This window comes from Oncorhynchus clarkii, chromosome 4, assembly GCF_045791955.1.
Source record: "Oncorhynchus clarkii lewisi isolate Uvic-CL-2024 chromosome 4, UVic_Ocla_1.0, whole genome shotgun sequence".
In the NCBI taxonomy this organism is placed as follows: domain Eukaryota; kingdom Metazoa; phylum Chordata; class Actinopteri; order Salmoniformes; family Salmonidae; genus Oncorhynchus; species Oncorhynchus clarkii.
Genome location: NC_092150.1, coordinates 79,066,776 through 79,091,024, shown reverse-complemented (window position 1 = coordinate 79,091,024; position 24,249 = coordinate 79,066,776). Strand labels below are relative to the sequence as shown.

The following is a 24,249-nucleotide window of genomic DNA, read 5'->3' as shown; positions in this document are numbered from 1 at the left end:
GCACATGGCCCCTGACAAAGAAATGTACAAAGAAATAAAAATGGTATATGGCCCATGCATGTTTATCCTGTTGCAGTAGAAAGCAGTACAGTTCTAGACCACATTTAATGGTTTAATGTGCACACAGGGCATTTGTTCAGCCAATATGGCTGGGTGAACTAGATGGCATAGTTGAAAGGTGACGGGAAGGGGGAGAGTTATGAAGGTAGAACGGTGTGGTTTGGAGTCGGGCTGAAGTATGAACAGACCTGGGGTTGTACAATTCATTCGGAAAGTATTCAGACCCCTTGACCTTTTCCACATTTTGTTAGGTTACAGCCTTGTTCTAAAATTGATTAAATTGTTCTCTCAATCTACACACAATACCCCATAATGACAAAGCAAAAATAGTTTATTTTGCAATTTTTGCTAATTAATGACAATATAAACTGAAATATCACATTTACATAAGTATTCAGACCCTTTACTCAGTACTTTGTTGAAGCACCTTTGGCAGCGATTACAGCATCGAGTCTTCTTGGGTATGATGCTACAAGCTTGGTACACCTGTATTTGGGGAGTTTCTCCCATTCTCCTCTGCAGATCCTCTCAAGTTCTGTCAGTTTGGATGGGGAGTGTCACTGCACAACTATTTTCCAGATCTCTCCAGAGATGTTAGATTGGGTTCAAGTCCAGACTCTGGCTGGGCCACTCAAGGACATTCAGAGACATGTCCAAAAGCCACTCCTGCATTGTCCTGGCTGTGTGCTTAGGGTCATTGTCCTGTTGGAAGGTGAACCTTCACCCCAGTCTGAGGTCCTTAGCACTCTGGAGCAGGTTTTCATCAAGGATCATGCTGTACTTTGCTCCGCGCATCTTTCCCTCGATCCTGACTAGTCTCCCAGTCCCTGCCACTGAAAAACATCCACACAGCATGATGCTGCCACCACCATGCCTGTAGGGATGGTGCCAGGTTTCCTCCAGATGTGACGCTTGGTATTCAGGCCAAAGAGTTCAATCTTGGTTTCATCAGACCAGAGAATCCTGTTTCTCATGGTCTGAGAGTCCAATAGGTGCCTTTTGGCAAACTCCAAGCAGGCTGTCATGTGACTTTTATTGAGGAGTGGCTTCCGTCTGGCCACTCTACCATAAAGGCCTGATTGGTGGAGTGCTGCAGAGATGGGTGTCCTTCTGGAAGGTTCTCCCATCTCTACAGAGGAACTATGTAGCTCTGTCAGTGACCATCGGCTTCTTGGTCACCTCCCTGAACAAGGTCCTTCTCCCCTGATTGTTAAGATTGGCCGGGCGGTTCCAAACTTCTTTCATTTAGGAATGATGGAGTCCACTGTGTTCTTAAGGTCTTTCAATGCAGCAGACATTTTTTGGTACCCTTCCCCAGATCTGAGCTCAATTTTGAGTCTCAAAGCAAGGGTCTGAATACGTATGTATGTAAATAAGGTATTTCTGTTTGTTATTTTTAATAAAAACTGCTCTTTTTTTTTTTTTTTACGTTTCACTTTGTCATTATGAGGTATTGTGTGTAGATTGACATGTGTGACTTAACAGATTTCATAATAAAGCAGTAACGTAATAAAATGTGGAAAAAGGGGTATGAATACTTTCCGAATGCACTGTATGTATCAATTGTCTCAGAGTATTCCTCTTAGCAGTGCTGATCTAGGATCAGGCCCATTTAATCTAATTTATATGATCTAAAAAGCTTAACTGATCCTAGAGCAGCACGCCTACTCTAAAAAGCTTGATACATTCAGCCCTTGAACAGAACATACTCAAACTTTAACAACTAACACTCAGACCCAGTCCCAAATCAACCCTAGCCCCTACTTCCTATGCACTTGTGGAGATCTAAGAGGAATCTACAAGTGCATAGGTGGTAGGGAATAGGGGTCCATTTGGGACTGGGCAATCAGACTCCAAAAAGAAACACTCACAGCAGCCCCTAACTCCTCCTGTCGGTCGATGGAAAGGAACAAGAAGAAAAAGGGTAGAGGAGGAGTCAGAAAGAATAAAACTATGTATAGAAAGTACTTCAGCCTAACACCAAAGAGCCCAACAACACCTAAACAATCACGCTCGTCTTGAACCATTGAATAAAAAATGTGTCTTAGTCAAGATGTGTTTTAGTACAGTAGGTACAATGTCACTACCGGTAAACCTTAACCTGCCTGACAGCCTCAAAAAAAGAGGACCACAATGGAAATAGGCTGTACAACTTTTTGGGTGGTCCTCTAGGATTTTCAATGCATTGTATAGGCTACACGTGTGGTAGAGCTGTGCTTTTGAATGATCAAATCAATCAAATGATACACCCCAGGGTAGCTACAGTCAGCCTCCTCTGTCTAGTCTTACCACCCCCCCCCCCCCCTCTCACCTTGTGGTTCATGATCTTGCCGTAGGTCTCCACTAGTGACTCGGCATAGAAGGGGGTTTCCCCGTACAGCATCTCGTACATGCAGACCCCCAGGGACCACCAGTCACACTCTGGACCGTACTTCCCCTTCCCATCCTCCATCGCCTGCAGGATCTCCGGAGAGATGTAGTCCGGGGTCCCCACGGCAACTGACGACTGGACCTGAGGGAGACCAGGCACAGGAGATGAATGGATTAGTGAGTGGATGGATAGAGGCATAGACGCATCGGTGGTTCGATGGATGGCTTTGGGGACAAACCATAGAAATAATATCATACTTTATTAAAGGGATACAGTGTGATTCTGGCAGTTAGGCCTAAGCCAATTTTCCACTCGCCCAGAGTCAGACGTTAGAATGTTAGAGAAATAATCTGTAATCTGGTGTTGTTAATTGCGCGTCTACAGTGTGTTTGGAGTCAAATATGTCCACCAAACCTAAACAAGGCCATGCCATAGAGTACATACTAAATAAATCAAACTTCCCTGAGACTAGGCCAAAGAAGCGCCAGTCACCGCAGCTTTAGAGAGGCGGATCCTCTAAGGTCTCAACTTATTCATCAAAGCCACATAGCCAACCACCTCGGAGCAGCTTAATTAGCGGAAGAGTCTTAACCACAGGCACAGCCATGAAATCAGACACAGAGAAGGCCTAAAGGGGCTTCAGCCAAACGGGAGGCCTAGAGGGGCCCAGGGTTTGATGGGGTGGCGGTTGGTGGTTTTTGGAGGTGTTTGGGTTGTGTGCAAAGAAAATATAAACAAGATGGATAGAGAGAAAGAGAGAGTGTTTGGACACAACTACTCATTCCAGAGTTTGTCTTTCTTTTTCTTCTTCTTTATCTGGACTATTTTCTACATTGTAGAATAATAGTGAAGACATCAAAACTATGAAACAACACATATGGAATCATGTAGTAACCAAAGAAGTGTTTAAACAAATAAAAACAATTTTTATTTGAGATTCTTCAAAGTTGCCACCCATTGCCTGGATGACAGCTTTGCACACTCTTGGCATTCTCTCAACCAGCTTCATGGGGTAGTCACCTGGAATGCATTTCAATTAAAAGGTGTGCCTTGTTAAAAGTTAATTTGAGGAATTTCTTTCTTAATGCATTTGAGCCAATCAGCTGTCTTGCGACAAGGTAGGTGAGGTATACAGAAGATAACCCTATTTAGTAAAAGACCAAGTCCATATTATGGCAAGAACAGCTCAAATAAGCAAAGAGAAATGACGGTCCATCATTACTTTAAGATATGAAGGTCAGTCAATCTGGAAAATTTCAAGAACTTTGAAAGTTTCTTCAACTGCAGTCACAAAAACCATCAAGTGCTATGATGAAACTGGCTCTCATGACGACCGCCACTGGAAAGAAAGACCCAGAGTTACCTTTGCTGTATGAATCAGGCCTTCATGGTCGAATTGCTATAAAGAAACCACTACTAAAGGACACCAATAAGAAGAAGAGACTTGATTGGGCCAAGAAACACGAGCAATGGACATTAGACCGGTGGAAATCTGTCCTTTGGTCTGATGATTCTAAATGTAAGATTTTTGGTTCCAACCGCCGTGTCTTTCTGAGACACAGAGTAGCTGAACGACAGACATCTCAACATCACCTGAAAAACAGATTCTATCTCAAGGCCATCAGACTGTTAAATAACCATCACTAGCACCTTAGAGGCTGTTGCCCTATATACATAGACTTAAAATCACTGGCAACTTTAATAATGTTTACATATTTTGCATTACTCATCTCATACAGTTGAAGTCGGAAGTTTACATACACTTAGGTTGGAGTCATTAAAACTCATTTTTCAACCACTCCACAAATTTCTTGTTAACAAACTATAGTTTTGGCAAGTCGGTTAGGATACCTACTTTGTGCATGACAAGTAATTTTTCCAACAATTGTTAACAGATAGATTATTTCACTTAACTTCTCTTGAGAAGGGGGCAGCATTTTTGGATGATTTTTGGATGAAAAGAGTGCCCAAATTAAACTGCCTGCTACTCAGCCATAAAAGCTAGAATATTTATATAATTTGTAGATTTGGATAGAAAACACTGAAGTTTCTAAAACTGTTTGAATGATGTCTGTGAGTATGACAGAACTCATATGGCCGGCAAAAACCTGAGAAAAAATCCAACCAGGAAGTGGGAAATCTGAGGTTTGTAGTTTTCAACTCTTGGCCTATCAAATACGCAGTGTCTATGGGGTCATATTGTACTTCCTAAGACTTCTACTAGATGTCAACAGTCTTTAGAACGTTGCTTGATGCTTCTACTGTGAAGTGGGGGCGAATGAGACGGGAATGAGTCAGAGGTCTGCCAGAGAGCCACGAGCTCAGTCTTGCGCGTTCAAGTGATAGTTAGCTCTGTTCTATTGCAATTCTACAGACAAAGGAATTGTCCGGTTGGAACATTATTGAAGATTTATGTTAAAAACATTCTAAAGATTGATTTTATACATCGTTTGACATGTTTCTACGGACTGTAATGGAACTTTTTGACTTTGTCTGCTGCTAGTGACCGTGCGTCATGAGTTTGGATTGTGTACTGAACGCGCTTTCAAAATGGAAGTATTTGGACAGAAATGATGGAGATTATCGATCAAAACAAACATTTATTGTGGAACTGGGATTCCTGGGAGTGCATTCTGATGAAGATCAAAGGTAAGTGAATATTTATAATGCTATTAATGACTTCTGTTGACTACACAACATGGCGGATATCTGTTTGGGTTGTTTTGGTCTCTGAGAGCCGTACTCAGATTATTGCATGGTGTGCTTTTTCCGTACAGTTTTTTTGAAATCTGACACAGCGGTTGCATTAAGGAGAAGTGTATCTAAAATTCCATGCATAACACTTGTATCTTTTAGCAATGTTTATTATGAGTATTTCTGTAAATTGATGTGGCTCTGCAAAATCACCGGATGTTTTGGAACTACTGAACATAACGCGCCAATGTAAACTCAGATTTTTGTAGATAAATATGAACTTTACCGAACAAAACATACACGTATTGTGTAACTATGAGTGTCATCTGATGAATATCATCAAAGGTTAGTGATTCATTTCATCTATATTTCTGCGCTTTGTGACTCCTCTCTTTGGCTGGAAAAATCCTCTCTTTGACTGTGTTTTTCTGTGACTTGGCTCTGACCTAATAGTTCGGTTTGCTTTCGTCGTAAAGCCTTTTTGAAATCGCACACTGTGGCTGGATTTACAACAGGTGTATCTTTAAAATGGTGTAAAATACATGCATTTTTGAGGAATTTTAATTATGGGATTTCTGTTGTTTTGAATTTGGCGCCCTGCAGTTTCACAGGCTGTTGACGAGGTGGAGCGCTACCATGCCACGTACCCTAGAGAGGTTAAAATTCACTGTATCACAATTCCAGTGGGTCAGACATTTACATACACTAAGTTGACTGTGCCTTTAAACAGCTTGGACAATTCCAGAAAATTCTGTAATGGCGTTAGAAGCTTCTGATAGGCTAATTGACATAATTTGTGTCAACTGGAGGTGTACCTGTGGATGTATTGCAAAGCCTACCTTCAAACTCAGTGCCTCTTTGCTTGACATCATGGGAAAATCAATAAATCAGCAAAGAAAATTGTAGACCTCCACAAGTCTGGTTCATCCTTTGGAGCAATTTCCAACCGCCTGATGGTACCACGTTCATCTGTACAAACAATAGTACGCAAGTATAAACACCATGGGACCACACAGCCGTAAAACCGCTCAGGAAGAAGGCGCGTTCTGTCTCCTAGAGATGAACGTACTTTGGTTTGGTGCGAAAAGTGCAAATCAATCCCAGAACAACAGCAAAATACCTTGTGAAGATGCTGGAGGAAACAAGTAAAAAAGTATCTATATCCACAGTAAAACAAGTCCTATATCAACATAACCTGAAAGGCTGCTCAGCAAGGAAGAAGCCACTGCTCCAAAACCGCCATAAAAAAGCCAGACTACGGTTTGCACCTGCACATGGGGACAAAGATCATACTTTTTTGAGAAATGTCCTCTGGTCTGATGAAACAAAAATAGAATTGTTTGGCCATAATGACCATCAATATGTTTGGAGGAAAAAGGGGGAGGCTTGCAAACCGAAGAACACCATCCCAACCGTGAAGCACGGGGGTGGCAGCATCATGTTGTGGGAGTGCTTTGCTGCAGGAGGGACTGGTGCACTGCACAAAATAGATGGCATCATGGCGGAGAAAAAATATGTGGATATATTGAAGCAACTTCTCAAGACATCAGTTAAAGCTTGGTTGCAAATGGGTCTTCCAAATGGACAATGACCCCAAGCATACTTCCAAAGTTGTGGCAAAATGGCTTAAGGACAACAAAGTCAAGGTATTGGAGTGGCCATCACAAAGCCCTGACCTCAATCCTATAGAAAATGTGTGGGCAGAACTGGAAAAGCATGTGTGAGCAAGGAGGCCTACAAACCTGACTCAGTTACACTAGCTCGGTCAGGAGGAATGCGGCCAAAATTCCCCCAACTTAGTAAATTGGGGGAAGCTTGTGGAAGGCTACACAAAACATTTGACCCAAGTTAAGCAATTTAAAAGGCAATGCTACCAAATACTAATTGAGTGCGTGTAAACTTCTGACCCACTGGGAAAATGGTGAAAGAAATAAAGCCGGAAAGAAATAATTCTCTCTACTATTATTCTGACATTTCACATTCTTAAAATAAAGTGGTGATCCTAACTGACCTAAGACCAAGAATTTACACTATGATTAAATGTCAGGAATTGTGAAAAACTGTTTAAATGTATTTGGCAAAGATGTATGTAAACTTCCGACTTCAACTGTATGTATATACTGTATTCTATTCTACTGTATTTTAGTCTATGCCACTCCAACATTGCTCATCAAATATTTATACGTTCTTAATTCCATTCCTTTACTTTAGATGTGTGTATTTTTGTGAAATTGTTAGATATTACTGCACTGTTGGAGGTAGAAACACACGCATTTCGCTACACCCACAATAACATCTGCTAAATATGTGCATGTGACCAATAACATTTTATTTGATGTGTGGTTCCTACAGTGAAGCATGGAGGAGATGTGATGGTGCTGTGCTGGTGACACGGTTGGTGATTTATTTACAATTCAAGGCACACTTAACCAGCATAGCTACCACATCATTCTGTAGGGTTACACCATCCCCTCTGGTTTGCTCTTAGTGGGACTATCATTTGTTTTTCAACAGGACAATGACCCAAAACAAACCTCCAGGCTGTGTAAGGGCTTTTTGACCAAGAAGGAGAGTGACGGAGTGCTGCATCAGATAACCTGGCCTCCACAATCACCCAATTGAGATGGTTTGGGATGAGTTGGATAGCAGAGTGAAGGAAAAGCAGACAACAAGTGCTCAGCATATGTGGGAACTCCAAGACTGTTGGAAAAGCATTACAGGTGACGACCTCATGAAGCTGGTTGAGAAAATGCCAAGAGTGTACAAAGCTGTAATCAAGGCAAAGGGTGGCTACTTTGAAGAATCTAAAATATTAAATATATTTGTATTTGTTTAACACTTTTCTGGTTACTACATGATTCCATGTGTGTCATTTCATAGTTTTGATGTCGTCACTATTATTATACAATGTAGAAAATAGTAAAAATAAAGAAAAACCCTTGAATGAGTAGGTGTCCAAACTTTTGACTGGTACATGTCGGCCTACTCACCGTGCCGTCCTCCATGAGTTTGAGGCAGGAACCAAAGTCAGCCAGGCGAATGTGACCGTTCATGTCCATCAAGATGTTGTCTGGCTTGATGTCCCTGAAGGTGACAGAAGACAGAGAGACCAAAGTAAATATACCGATGACTGAGAAAGAGAACTAGGAATGGAGGAAGAGTGCAATAAAATGAAAAACACCAATATCTCAGGAGGGAGAGAGAGAGAGAATGCAAGAGCAAAAACCTCTAACGCAACACTAGTGAGTGTTTGGTGAGAGAGAGTGAAAAGTAGATTTTGCTTCTGTAGAGAGAGAGAGAAAGTTTGTTTGCTCCTGGATGCCTTTAGTCTCCCATCATTAAGTCTTGTGTTTATTTGGGCTGTTCGTTGCCCTTGCAGCCTCTACTGCCAATAGGGCAGACCCCTCACAAGGCAGACAGAGGCTTGGTTATCCTGTCCCAACCAGAACACCCTGTCCCAACCAGAACACCCTGTCCCAACCACTATTCTGATATTACATCCCACTTAATGCAGACAATGTCAAGCCCTTGTCTTCACTAGTCTCCTTACCTATACACCATTGATACACAGTACAGTATAGCAACAATATACTAGACAGTACAGTAACACATCAATACACTAACAGTACAATAACAATACACTAATAGTAGCAATACATAATCAATACACTAACAGCACATTAACAATACATCAAAACACTAACAGTACATCATCAATACACTAACAGTACATCAACACACTAACAATAAATCATCAAAACACTAACAGTATAGTAACAATACATCATCAATACACTAACATTACACTGACAGTATAGTAACAATACATCATCAATACACTAACATTACACAAACAGTATAGTAACAACACACAAAGTATATTAACAATAAATCAATACGCCAAAAAATCATCAACACAATAACAGTATAGTAACAATACATCATCAATACACTAACAGTATAGTAACAATACATCATCAATACACTAACAGTATAGTAACAATACATCATCAATACACTAACAGTATAGTAACAATACATCAACACTAACAGTATAGTAACAATACATCATCAATACACTAACATTATAGTAACAATACATCATCAATACACTAACATTACACTGACAGTATAGTAACAATACATCATCAATACACTAACAGTATAGTAACAATACATCATCAATACACTAACATTACACTAACAGTATAGTAACCATACATCATCAATACACTAACAGTATAGTAACCATACATCATAAATACACTAACATTACACTAACAGTATAGTAACAATACACTAAGTATATTAACAATAAATCAATACGCTAACAAATCAAAAGTAACAGTCAGTATCTTGTGTAGCCACCAGCTGCATTAAGTACTGCAGTGCATCTCCTCCTCATGGGGAGACTAAACTCAGCATAAAAAGAAACAACCCTTTTTCAGGACCAAAGACATTTCATAAAAATCAAAAGAACTTCAAGATCTAAATTGTAAAGGGTTTAAACACTGTTTCCCATGCATGTTTAATGAACCATAAACAATTAGTGAACATGCACCTGTGGAACAGTCATTAAGAAACTAACAGTTTATGAAAACTTAGGACACTAAAGAGGCCTTTCTACTGACTCTGAAAAACACCAGAAGAAAGATGCCCAGGGTCCTTGCTCATCTGCGTGAACGTACCTTAGGCATGCTGCAAGGAGGCATGAGGACTGCAGATGTGGCCAGGGCAATAAATTGCAATGTCCGTACTGTGAGACGCCTAAGACAGTGCTACAGGGCGGCAGGACGGACAGCTGATCGTCCTCGCAGTGGCAGACCACGTGTAACAACACCTGCACAGGATCGGTACATCCAAACATAACTGCGGGACAGGTACAGGATGGCAACAACAACTGCCCGAGTTACACCAGGAACACACAATCCCTCCCTCAGTGCTCAGACTGTCCGCAATAGGCTGAGAGAGGCTTGGCTGAGGGCTTCTAGGCCTGTTGTAAGGCAGGTCCTCACCAGACATCACCGGCAGCAACGTCGCCTATGGGCACAAACCCACCGTCGCTGGACCAGACATGACTGGCAAAAAGTGCTCTTCACTGACGGGGTCGAGGTTTTGTCTCATCAGGGGTGATGTTCGGATTCACATTTATCATCGAAAGAAAGAGCATTACACAGAGGCCTGTACTCTGGAGCGGGATCAATTTGGAGGTGGAGGGTCCGTCATGGTCTGGGGCGGTGTGCCACAGCATCATCGGACAGAGCTTGTTGTCATTGCAGGCAATCTCAACTCTGTGCGTTACAGGGAAGACATCCTCCTCCCTCACGTGATACCCTTCCTGCAGGCTCATCCTGACATGACCCTCCAGCATGATAATGCCACCAGCCACACTGCTCATTCAATCCCATTGAGCACGTCTGGGACCTGTTGGATCGGAGGGTGAGGACTAGGGCCATTCCCCCCAGAAATGTCCGGGAACTTGCAGGTGCCTTGGTGGAAGAGTCGGGTAACATCTCACAGTAAGAACTAGAAAATCTGGTGCAGTCCATGAGGAGATGCACTGCAGTACTTCATGCAGCTGGTGGCCACACAAGATACTGAATGTTACTTTTGATTTTGACCCCCCCCCCCCCCTTTGTTCAGGGACACATTATTCCAGTTCTGTTAGTCACATGTCTGTAGAACTTGTTCAGTTTATGTCTCAGCTGTTGGATATTTACACATGTTAAGTTTGCTGAAAATAAACGCAGTTGACAGTGAGAGGACATCTATTTTCTTGCTGAGTCTATATACAAGGAGGGTACCGGTACAGAGGTAATTGGGGTAATATGTTCATGTTGGAAGAGTTATTAAAGTGGCTATGCATAGAAAATAACAGAGAGTTGCAGCAGCGTAGAATGGGGGGGTAGCAATGCAAATAGTCTGTGTAGCCATTTGATTAGCTGTTCAGGAGTCTTATGGCTTGGGGGTAGAAGCTGTTTAGAAGCCTCTTGGACCTATACTTGGCGCTCCGGTACCGCTTGCCGTGCGGTAGCAGAGAGAACAGTCTATGACTAGAGTGGCTGGAGTCTGACAATTTTTAGGGGCTTCCTCTGACCCAGCCTGGTATAGAGATCCTGGATGGCAGAAAGCTTGGCCACGGTGATGTACTGGACCGTACGCACTACCCTCTGTAGTGCCTTGTGGTCGGAGGCTGAGCAGTTACCATAACAGACAGTGATGCAACCCTTTTGAGGATCTGAAGACGCATGCAAAATCTTTTCAGTCTCCTGAGGGGGAATAGGTTTTGTCGTGCCCTCTTCATGACTGTCTTGGTGTGCTTGGACCATGTTAAGTCTCTGACCACCTCCCTATAGGCTGTCTCATCATTGTCTGTAATCAGGCCTACCACTGTTGTGTCATCAGAAAACTTAATGATGGTGTTGGAGTCGTTTTTAGATCTACCATCTAAAAAAATAAATATCCAACCACAGGCCTTATCAACACATGATCGACACACAAATAAATACCGGGGTTGCTGAAACAAACCCCAGTGACACAAACACACATCAAATGCTGCGTTGTCTCATAGCGGAGTAGTTTTGGTGACAGGATTTTACACACCACTGTACTATGAGTTGTGATTCATAGGCACTGCCAAATCAAATCGAGTACAGTGCCTTGCGAAAGTATTCGGCCCCCTTGAACTTTGCGACCTTGTGCCACATTTCAGGCTTCAAACATAAAGATATAAAACTGTCTTTTTTTGTGAAGAATCAACAACAAGTGGGACACAATCATGAAGTGGAACGACATTTATTGGATATTTCAAACTTTTTTAACAAATCAAAAACTGAAAAATTGGGCGTGCAAAATTATTCAGCCCCTTTACTTTCAGTGCAGCAAACTCTCTCCAGAAGTTCAGTGAGGATCTCTGAATGATCCAATGTTGACCTAAATGACTAATGACGATAAATACAATCCACCTGTGTGTAATCAAGTCTCCGTATAAATGCACCTGCACTGTGATAGTCTCAGAGGTCCGTTAAAAGCGCAGAGAGCATCATGAAGAACAAGGAACACACCAGGCAGGTCCGAGATACTGTTGTGAAGAAGTTTAAAGCCGGATTTGGATACAAAAAGATTTCCCAAGCTTTAAACATCCCAAGGAGCACTGTGCAAGCGATAATATTGAAATGGAAGGAGTATCAGACCACTGCAAATCTACCAAGACCTGGCCATCCCTCTAAACTTTCAGCTCATACAAGGAGAAGACTGATCAGAGATGCAGCCAAGAGGCCCATGATCACTCTGGATGAACTGCAGAGATCTACAGCTGAGGTGGGAGACTCTGTCCATAGGACAACAATCAGTCGTATATTGCACAAATCTGGCCTTTATGGAAGAGTGGCAAGAAGAAAACCATTTCTTAAAGATATCCATAAAAAGTGTTGTTTAAAGTTTGCCACAAGCCACCTGGGAGACACACCAAACATGTGGAAGAAGGTGCTCTGGTCAGATGAAACCAAAATATAACTTTTTGGCAACAATGCAAAACGTTATGTTTGGCGTAAAAGCAACACAGCTGAACACACCATCCCCACTGTCAAACATGGTGGTGGCAGCATCATGGTTTGGGTCTGCTTTTCTTCAGCAGGGACAGGGAAGATGGTTAAAATTGATGGGAAGATGGATGGAGCCAAATACAGGACCATTCTGGAAGAAAACCTGATGGAGTCTGCAAAAGACCTGAGACTGGGACGGAGATTTGTCTTCCAACAAGACAATGATCCAAAACATAAAGCAAAATCTACAATGGAATGGTTCAAAAATAAACATATCCAGGTGTTAGAATGGCCAAGTCAAAGTCCAGACCTGAATCCAATCGAGAATCTGTGGAAAGAACTGAAAACTGCTGTTCACAAATGCTCTCCATCCAACCTCACTGAGCTCGAGCTGTTTTGCAAGGAGGAATGGGAAACATTTCAGTCTCTCGATGTGCAAAACTGATAGAGACATACCCCAAGCGACTTACAGCTGTAATCGCAGCAAAAGGTGGCGCTACAAAGTATTAACTTAAGGGGGCTGAATCATTTTGCACGCCCAATTTTTCAGTTTTTGATTTGTTAAAAAAGTTTGAAATATCAAATAAATGTCGTTCCACTTCATGATTGTGTCCCACTTGTTGTTGATTCTTCACAAAAAAATACAGTTTTATATCTTTATGTTTGAAGCCTGAAATGTGGCAAAAGGTCGCAAAGTTCAAGGGGGCCGAATACTTTCGCAAGGCACTGTAAGTACACACACTAACCCTGACTGTGTTGTCATGTGTTGCTGCCTTGCTATGTTGTCTCTCTTTATGTAGTGTTGTCTCTTGTCGTGATGTGTTTTTTAATATAATTTATATTTTATTTATTTTTAATTCCAGCCCCCGTCCCCGCAGGAGGCCTTTTGCCTTTTGGTAGGCCGTCATTGTAAATAAGAACTTGTTCTTAACTAACTTGCCTAGTTAAATAAAGGTTAAATAAATTAAATGAAATCTCCTAACCCCAATTTGTAACCCTAAACCTAACCCTTAATTCTAACCCTAAACACTATGCCTAAAAAAATTATTTCCCCTTGTTTTACTATCCTTGTGAGGTCTTCTGGATAGTTAAACCAAATACACACACACACACCTTTTCGTGTGTGTATGTGAACCCTTTGGAAATACCTGTATTTCTGCATAAATTGGTCATAAAATCTGATCTGATCTTCATCTAAGTCACAACAATAGACAAACACAGTCTGCTTAAACTAATAACAAACAATGATACGTTATCATGTCTTTATTGAACACATCGTGTAAACATTCACAGTGCAGGGTGGGAAAAGTATGTGAACCCTTGGTTTTAACAAGTGGTTGGCCCTCCTTTGGCAGCAATAACCTCAAACAAACGTTTTCTGGAGTTTCAGTTTCAGTTCAGCAATATTCTTGGGATGTCTGGTGTGAACTGCTCTCTTGAGGTCAGGACTCTGACTTGGCCACTCCAGAAGGCATATTTTCTTCTGTTGAAGCCATTCTGTTGATTTACTTCTGTGTTTTGGGTCGTTGTCCTGTTGCATCACCCAACTTCTGTTGAGCTTCAATTGACGGACAGATAGCCTAACATTCTCCTGCAAAATGTATTGATAAACTTAGGAATTCATTTTTCCGTCGCTGATCGCAAGCTGTCCAGGCCCTGAGGCAGCCGCAAACCATGATGCTCCCTCCACCATACTTTACAGTTGGGATGAGGTGTTGATGTTGGTGTGCTGTGCCTTTTTTTCTCCACACTTGTGTGTTCCTTCCAAACAACTCAACTGTAGTTTCATCTGTTCACAGAATATTTTGCCAGTAGCGTTGTGGAACATCCAGGTGCACTTTCGAAACCTCAGACGTGGAGAAATGTTTTTTTTCGGACAGCAGTGGCTTCTTCTGTGATGTCCTCCCATGAACACCATTCTTGTTTAGTGTTTTACATATTGTAGACTCATCAACAGAGATGCTAGCATGTTCCAGAGATTTCTGTAAGTCTTTAGCTGACACTCTAGGATTCTTCTTAACCTCATTGAGCATTATGCGCTGTGCTCTTTCAGTCATCTTTGCAGGACGGCCACTCCTAGGGAGAGTAGCAACAGTGCTAAACTTTCTCCATTTATAGACAATTTGTCTTACCGTGGACCAATGAACATCGAGGCTTTTAGTGATACTTTTGTAACCCTTTCCAGCTTTATGCAAGTCAACAACTCTTTATCTTAGGTCTTCTGAGATCTCTCTTGTTCGAGGCATGGTTCACATCAGGCAATGCTTCTTGTGAATAGCAAACTCAAATGTTGGGAGTTTTTTATAGGGCAAGGCAGCTCTAACCAACATCTCCAATCTCGTCTCATTGGTTGGAATCCAGGTTAGCTGACTCCTGACTCCAATTAGCATTTGAAGAAGTCATTAGCCTAGGGCTTCACATACTTTTTCCAACCTACACTGTGAATGTTTAAATGATGTATTCAATATAGTTTAAGCACACTGTTTGTCTATTGTTGTGACTTAGATGAAGATCAGATCAAATTTGATGACCAATTTATGGAAAATCCAGGTAATTCCAAAGGGTTCACATTTTTTTCTTGCCATTGTATATATATTTTTTGACCCTTATTTAACTAGGCAAGTCAGTTATAAAACAAATTCTTATTTACAATGACGGCCTACAGGGGGAACAGTGGGTTAACTTGTCAGCTCGGGGATTCGATCCAGCAACCTTTCAGTTACTGGCCAAACGCTCTAATCACTAGGCTACCTGCCGCCCAAGACCATACACACAGACAGACATTCTCTGATACCCAGCATCTCTAACAAACTGAAATGACTCCACGTGTTCTATGAATGTTAATTTTCAGTACAGAGAAGCACATAAAGCACTGTAGAAGCTACTGACAGGTCCTTCCTCAACTGTTAACAGTCAACATCACATGAAGGGCCTGCTCCTACTTTATAGCAGCGTCTAACTGAATCAGCTTCCTATTAAAGTTACACATTTAGACAGTGCCTGATGATCATATTTACCACTGAATCAGCTTCCTATTAAAGTTATATTTTTAGACTGCCCATCTTTCCCATTTATAAGGGTTTGGTTTAGAAGCGTGGGTGAGTCAGAGCAGTGCCTGATGGGAGTGGTGAGGGGACTATAGTTGGGAGGGAGTGGTGTAGGGGGGAGTATGGGGGTACATCCTGCCTGAGGAGGGAGTGGTGTAGGGGGGAGTATGGGGGGTACATCCTGCCTGGGGATGGAGTGGTGTAGCGGGGAGTATGGGGGGTACATCCTGCCTGGGGAGGGAGTGGTGTAGCGGGGAGTATGGGGGGTACATCCTGCCTGGGGAGGGAGTGGTGTAGGGGGGAGTATGGGGGGTACATCCTGCCTGGGGAGGGAGTGGTGTAGGGGGGAGTATGGGGGGTACATCCTGCCTGGGGAGGGAGTGGTGTAGCGGGGAGTATGGGGGGTACATCCTGCCTGGGGAGGGAGTGGTGTAGGGGGGAGTATGGGGGGTACATCCTGCCTGGGGAGGGAGTGGTGTAGGGGGGAGTATGGGGGTACATCCTGCCTGGGGAGGGAGTGGTGTAGCGGGGAGTATGGGGGTACATCCTGCCTGGGGAGGGATTGGGTGTAGGGGGAGTATGGGGGTACATCCTGCCTGGGGAGGGAAGGGTGTACGGGGAGTATGGGGTTACATCCTGCCTGGGGAGGGAGTGGTGTAGGGGGGAGTATGGGGGTACATCCTGCCTGGGGAGGGAGTGGTGTAGGGGGGGGAGTATGGGGGTACATCCTGCCTGGGGAGGGAGTGGTGTAGGGGGGGAGTATGGGGGTACATCCTGCCTGGGGAGGGAGTGGTGTAGGGGGGAGTATGGGGGTACATCCTGCCTGGGGAGGGAGTGGTGTAGGGGGGAGTATGGGGGTACATCCTGCCTGGGGAGGGAGTGGTGTAGGGGGGAGTATGGGGGTACATCCTGCCTGGGGAGGGAGTGGTGTAGGGGGGAGTATGGGGGTACATCCTGCCTGGGGAGGGAGTGGTGTAGGGGGGAGTAAGGGGGTACATCCTGCCTGGGGAGGGAGTGGTGTAGCGGGGAGTATGGAGGTACATCCTGCCTGGGGGGGGGTGGGGTGTACGGGGAGTATGGGGGTACATCCTGCCTGGGGAGGGATGGGGTGTACGGGGAGTATGGGGGTACATCCTGCCTGGGGAGGGAGTGGTGTAGGGGGGAGTATGGGGGTACATCCTGCCTGGGGAGGGAGTGGTGTAGGGGGGAGTATGGGGTACATCCTGCCTGGGGAGGGATGGGGTGTAGGGGGGAGTATGGGGGTACATCCTGCCTGGGTAGGATGGGGTGTAGGGGGAGTATGGCAGGATGTACCCCCTGGGGAGTGATGGGGTGTAGGGGGAGTATGGGGGTACATCCTGCCTGGGGAGGGATGGGGTGTAGGGGGAGTATGGGGGTACATCCTGCCTGGGGAGGGATGGGGTGTAGGGGGAGTATGGGGGTACATCCTGCCTGGGGAGGGAGTGGTGTAGGGGGGAGTATGGGGGTACATCCTGCCTGGGGAGGGAGTGGTGTAGGGGGGAGTATGGGGGTACATCCTGCCTGGGGAGGGATGGGGTGTAGGGGTGTACCTCCTGCTGATAAGCAGCCACAGTTAAACAGAAGCTCTGGCTGCATGAGGATTTGGAGGGGAGAAGGGAGAGAGGGGAGGTTCCCTGAACCCAAAGAACAAAGGCTTCTCTCTGGACAGCAGGATAATGAGGTAATGGCCCAAATGACACACTATTCCCTACATACTGCTCTACTTTTGACCAGAGCCCAATAGGGCCTGGTTAAAAGTAGTGCACTAAATAGAGAATAACGCCTGGTGGCATTTGGGACTTGACCCGAGAGACAAAGAGAGAAGGAGATTTTCTTTTCATGTTAAATCAAGTCAATGGGATAAAAGGTAGACCAACGGGACACCCCCCTACAAAGTAGACCTACTAACAGTCGGCTCAAGTCTAGCTAAAATGATACAATGAAGTCATTTCTGTTTGTTCCTTCTCCACCAACCATGTGAGTGTTCCCACTGTGACTATTACCACCTACCCAAACCAGAAACCATGGATAGACGGCAGCATTTGCACAAAACTTAAAGCGCGAAACGCTGTATTTAACCATTGCAAGGTGACTAGGAATATGGTCGAATAACAAGCATTTCGCTATACCCGCAATAATATCTGCTAAATATGTGTATGTGACCAATAACATTTGATTTGACTCAATACTGACATGCATTCTCTTCAGAACAAACTCTTTTCCCAGTGTGCACCTGCGCTAACCTCTACTTAACACCTCCGTGGGTGTCTTTTAACCTCTCACTTTCCTGATAGGCTCAGACCTGGCCCTAGCCTGTGTGTGTACTGTGTGTGTGTGTGTGTGTGTACTGTGTGTGTGTACTGTGTGTGTGTGTGTGTGTGCGTGCGTGCGTGCGTGCGTGTTTGTGTCTCCTGTCATCCAGCATGCCGTCATGAGTTCCTCCTCCAGATAAACCAATTAAAACCCAGTGAAACCCTGAGCAGAGATCAAACAAAGAACTTGGCTACCACCCCTCTTCCCCCTCCCGCTGTCTCTTGCCTCATCTCTACCTCCCTGTCACCCGTGTCTTTATCCACCCCCCCTTTTCAATTCAAAGGACTTTATTGGGAAACATTTGTTTACACTGCCAAAACAAGTGAAATAGATAAACCAAAGTGACATAAATAAGACAAAATGAACAGTAAACATACTCACTAAAGTTCAAACGGAATAGAGACATTTCAAATGTCATATTATGGCTAATAAAGTGGTGTAACAAGGTGCAAATAGTTAAAGTACAAAAGGTAAAATAAATAAACATAAATATGGGATGTATTTACAATGGTGTTTGTTCTTCACTCGTTGCCCTTTTCTTGTGACAACATGTCACATCTTACTGCTGTGATGGATATGCCCTTCCTCTCCTACCCTCCCTGTCTCTCCCATCCTCTCTCTCCCTCTCTCTCTTCCTCCCTCCCTCCCTCCCTTCCAGTAGGGCTGCGGTGACGGGACTGTTGGGGGCGTGGCTAATTGGTCTGCTCGGTCCTAGGCAGGACAGGGCTCCTGAAGTCTTAAGGCTGAGAATAGAGGGAGGTAATCTCCTTTAAGACCTCACCAGCATCCATCTGTAAGGGCCATCTGGCCGCCAAGACAACACACACACACACACTGTGTCTCCTCACAGAGACAGGGACCAAGATAAGGACACACACAGAGCTCTATGGGACCTCATCACCACTGTTTGGAAGCACGCTCATACAGATACTGTGTATACTCACCATTGGCCGTTGCTAATTCATGTACCATTCATGACCATTTCTACAACAGGGCTGCAGGGTCTATGATAGATGACATTAAAAGGTAATGAGATGTCTGTGGCCAGTGGTCGGTCTGATGAAAGAGATTGGGTTCTTAGATCAGGAGGTGGAAACAGGGATGTGGAGCCCACATGGTTCTGATTAGTAATAACACACACACACATATGGCCCTGATCAATAGATGTCAACACGCACACACAATGAGACACAATGAGAGACACACACACACACACACACACACACAATGAGAGACACACACACATACAATGAGAGACACACACACACAGACACACGCACACAATGAGACACACACACACACACACAATGAGACACAATGAGAGACACACACACACACACAATGAGACACACACACATACAATGAGAGACACACACACACATACAATGAGAGACACACACACACACACACAATGAGACACACACACACACACAATGAGAGACACACACACACACACACAATGAGACACACACACACACACAATGAGAGACACACACACACACACAATGAGAGACACACACACACACACAATGAGAGACACACACACACACACACAATGAGAGACACACACACACACAATGAGAGACACACACAATGAGAGACACACACACACACACACACACAATGAGAGACACACACACACACACACAATGAGAGACACACACACACACAAAATGACACACACACACACAATGAGAGACACACACACACACACACACACACACAATGACACACACACACACACACAATGACACACACACACACACACACACACACACAATGAGACACACACACACACAATGAGACACACACACACACAATGAGACACACACACACACACAATGAGACACACACACACACAATGAGACACACACACACACACACACACACAATGAGAGACACACACACACACACACACACACACACACTGAGAGACACACACACACACTGAGAGACACACACACACACAATGAGAGACACACACACGCAATGAGACACACACACACACAATGAGACACACACACACACACAATGAGAGACACACACACACACAATGAGAGACACACACACACACACAATGAGAGACACACACACACACACACACACAATGAGAGACACACACACACACACAATGAGACACACACACACACAATGAGAGACACACACACACACACACACACACAATGAGAGACACACACACACACAATGAGAGACACACACACACACACACAATGAGAGACACACACAATGAGAGACACACACACACACACACAATGAGAGACACACACACACACAATGAGAGACACACACACACACAATGAGAGACACACACACACAATGAGAGACACACACACACACACAATGAGAGACACACACACACACACAATGAGAGACACACACACACACAATGAGAGACACACACACACAATGAGAGACACACACACACACACACACACACACACACAATGAGAGACACACACACACACAATGAGACACACACAATGAGAGACACACACACACACAATGAGAGACACACACACACAATGAGACACACACACACACAATGAGACACACACACACACACAATGAGACACACACACACACACACACACACACAATGAGAGACACACACACACAATGAGACACACACACACACAATGAGACACACACACACACACACACACACACACACACACAATGAGAGACACACACACAATGAGAGACACACACACACACACACACACACACACAATGAGAGACACACACAATGAGAGACACACACACACAATGAGACACACACACACACACACACACAATGAGAGACACACACACACACACAATGAGAGACACACACACACACACACACAATGAGAGACACACACACAATGAGAGACACACACACACACACACAATGAGAGACACACACACACACACACACAATGAGAGACACACACACACACACACACAATGAGAGACACACACACAATGAGAGACACACACACAATGAGAGACACACACACACACACACAATGAGAGACACACACACACACACACAATGAGAGACACACACACACACAATGAGAGACACACACACACACACACACAATGAGAGACACACACACACACACACAATGAGACACACACACACACACAATGAGAGACACACACACACACACACACACACACAATGAGAGACACACACACACACACACACACACACACAATGAGAGACACACACACACAATGAGAGACACACACAATGAGAGACACACACACACACAATGAGAGACACACACACACACAATGAGAGACACACACACACACACAATGAGAGACACACACACACACAATGAGAGACACACACACACACACAATGAGAGACACACACACACACACAATGAGAGACACACACACACACACAATGAGAGACACACACACACACACAATGAGAGACACACACACAATGAGAGACACACACACACACACACACACAATGAGAGACACACACACACACAATGAGACACACACAATGAGAGACACACACACACACAATGAGAGACACACACACAATGAGAGACACACACACAATGAGACACACACACACACAATGAGAGACACACACACACAATGAGACACACACACACACACAATGAGACACACACACACACAATGAGACACACACACACACAATGAGACACACACACACACAATGAGACACACACACACACACACACACACACACACAATGAGAGACACACACACAATGAGAGACACACACACACACACAATGAGAGACACACACAATGAGACACACACACACACACACACAATGAGAGACACACACACACACACACAATGAGAGACACACACACACACACACAATGAGAGACACACACACACACACAATGAGAGACACACACACACACACAATGAGAGACACACACACACACAATGAGAGACACACACACACACAATGAGAGACACACACACACACAATGAGAGACACACACACACACAATGAGAGACACACACACACACACACAATGAGAGACACACACACACACACACAATGAGAGACACACACACACACACACACACAATGAGAGACACACACACAATGAGAGACACACACACAATGAGAGACACACACACACACACACACACAATGAGAGACACACACACACAATGAGAGACACACACACACACACACACAATGAGACACACACACACACACACACACAATGAGAGACACACACACACACACACACAATGAGAGACACGCACACACAATGAGAGAGAGACACACACACAATGAGAGAGAGACACACACACAATGAGAGACACACACACACACAATGAGAGACACACACACACACACACACACAATGAGAGACACACACACACACACACAATGAGAGACACACACACACACACACAATGAGAGACACACACACACACAATGAGAGACACACACACACACACACACACAATGAGAGACACACACACACACACACAATGAGAGACACACACACACACACACAATGAGAGACACACACACACACACAATGAGAGACACACACACACACACAATGAGAGACACACACACACACACAATGAGAGACACACACACACACAATGAGAGACACACACACACACAATGAGACACACAAACACGAGACACACACACACACACAATGAGACACACACACACACAATGAGACACACACACAATATGAGACACACACACAATATGAGACACACACACACACACAATGAGACACACACACACACAATGAGACACACACACACACAATGAGACACACACACACAATGAGACACACACACACAATGAGACACACACACACAATGAGACACACACACACACACACACAATGACACACACACACACACAATGAGACACACACACACACAATGAGACACACACACACACAATGAGACACACAATGACACACACACACACACAATGAGACACACACACACACACAATGACACACACACACACACACACACACACACACACACACACACACACACACACACACACACACACACACACAGGCCAGATGAGGGCCCTGCTAACAGAGAGCTGGGCCCTGCTGAGTTGGTCTGTGGGTCTCTGGGTTAGGCCATGCAGATCACTGACCATGCTCAGCTTCACACACAGCCCTCCACACACACACTAATGAGGGGGCCGCCACTACACTATTTTCTTAGTTCATTTTTAACCTTTAATTCTCCTTGGCAGGGTATTGTCTTCAACATAAAACAGTGAGCTATGTTTGTGGTACTGACAAGGCATTATGCTTACAGTGGCACAAGCATGTCACTGACCGAACCTCTTGACTGAGACCATTTCTATAACTAGGCCATCCTTACTTCACAAATGTGGCCTATATTCACTGATTCAAGTTATTCTAATTGGCCTTATATTGGAGAAATTACAGGGTTAATGCATTGTCCTGTCAGTCACACCCACACAGAGAACACACCCTCCTCAGGGGACCTTCTGTTAATGTCTCCACCCTCCACAAACCAAGCGCGCCAATCTCTCCCGAGAGGGGGAACCCACCACAACCCCCATACATACACCCTGTCATTACCAGCCCAAAATGTCTCAGAGGGCCTCAAAGGGAACGAGACGACCACCGCCGCCCCGACTCCACGTAAAACACCATACAATTAGTGGGTCCCCATCTCGACACTGAGTCTATACTGCTGCTGTGCTATGGGACAATCAATGTTACTATAGGGCCAGCACGGCACACCCTAGCCCCTGGGCTCTTTCTCTCTCAAATCGTTCATCTGAGGCTTCTTCAGCGTCAACACTGTCATTATGTAGATGAGGCCTGGTGACCACTTCCTGTGTGTCAGAGGGAAGAGTGGTTCCTACCACACAGCCTTAGAGGCAGAGGGCGTCTCCTATTGGCTGTCGCGTCCCTTATGACAAAACTCCCTCACAGCCAGGGCGTAGGTCAGGGGACCACCACAAAACATATATTTTTAGTTATTTTCTTTCATACAACCCAGTAAATGTGACCTTACATATACACTAAATGTTTTAGAACATCTAGTCATTCAAGGGTTTTTATTTTTCAACATTGTAGAATAATAGTGAAGACATCAAAATTATGAAATAACACATATGGAATCATGTAGTAACCAACAAATCAAAATATAT

The 24,249-nt window shown here is 44.3% G+C and overlaps 1 protein-coding gene across 14 annotated transcripts in view; it reads right to left on the bottom strand.

The window, feature by feature from the left end:
- Positions 1-24,249, bottom strand: part of LOC139407325 (serine/threonine-protein kinase MRCK alpha-like) — a 126,288-nt gene that overhangs the window by 49,259 nt on the left and 52,780 nt on the right. For 9 of the 14 annotated variants that reach the window (XM_071151021.1, XM_071151020.1, XM_071151022.1 and 6 more), the window contains exons 6-8: positions 8,116-8,209; positions 2,372-2,572; positions 1,932-1,949 (exon numbers count right to left, since the gene is read on the bottom strand). In XM_071151021.1, coding sequence (XP_071007122.1) covers positions 1,932-1,949; positions 2,372-2,572; positions 8,116-8,209 — 313 coding nt within the window. The remainder of the gene's footprint in view (positions 1-1,931; positions 1,950-2,371; positions 2,573-8,115; positions 8,210-24,249) is intronic. The other 5 variants (XM_071151015.1, XM_071151023.1, XM_071151016.1 and 2 more) reach the window with 1 other exon arrangement.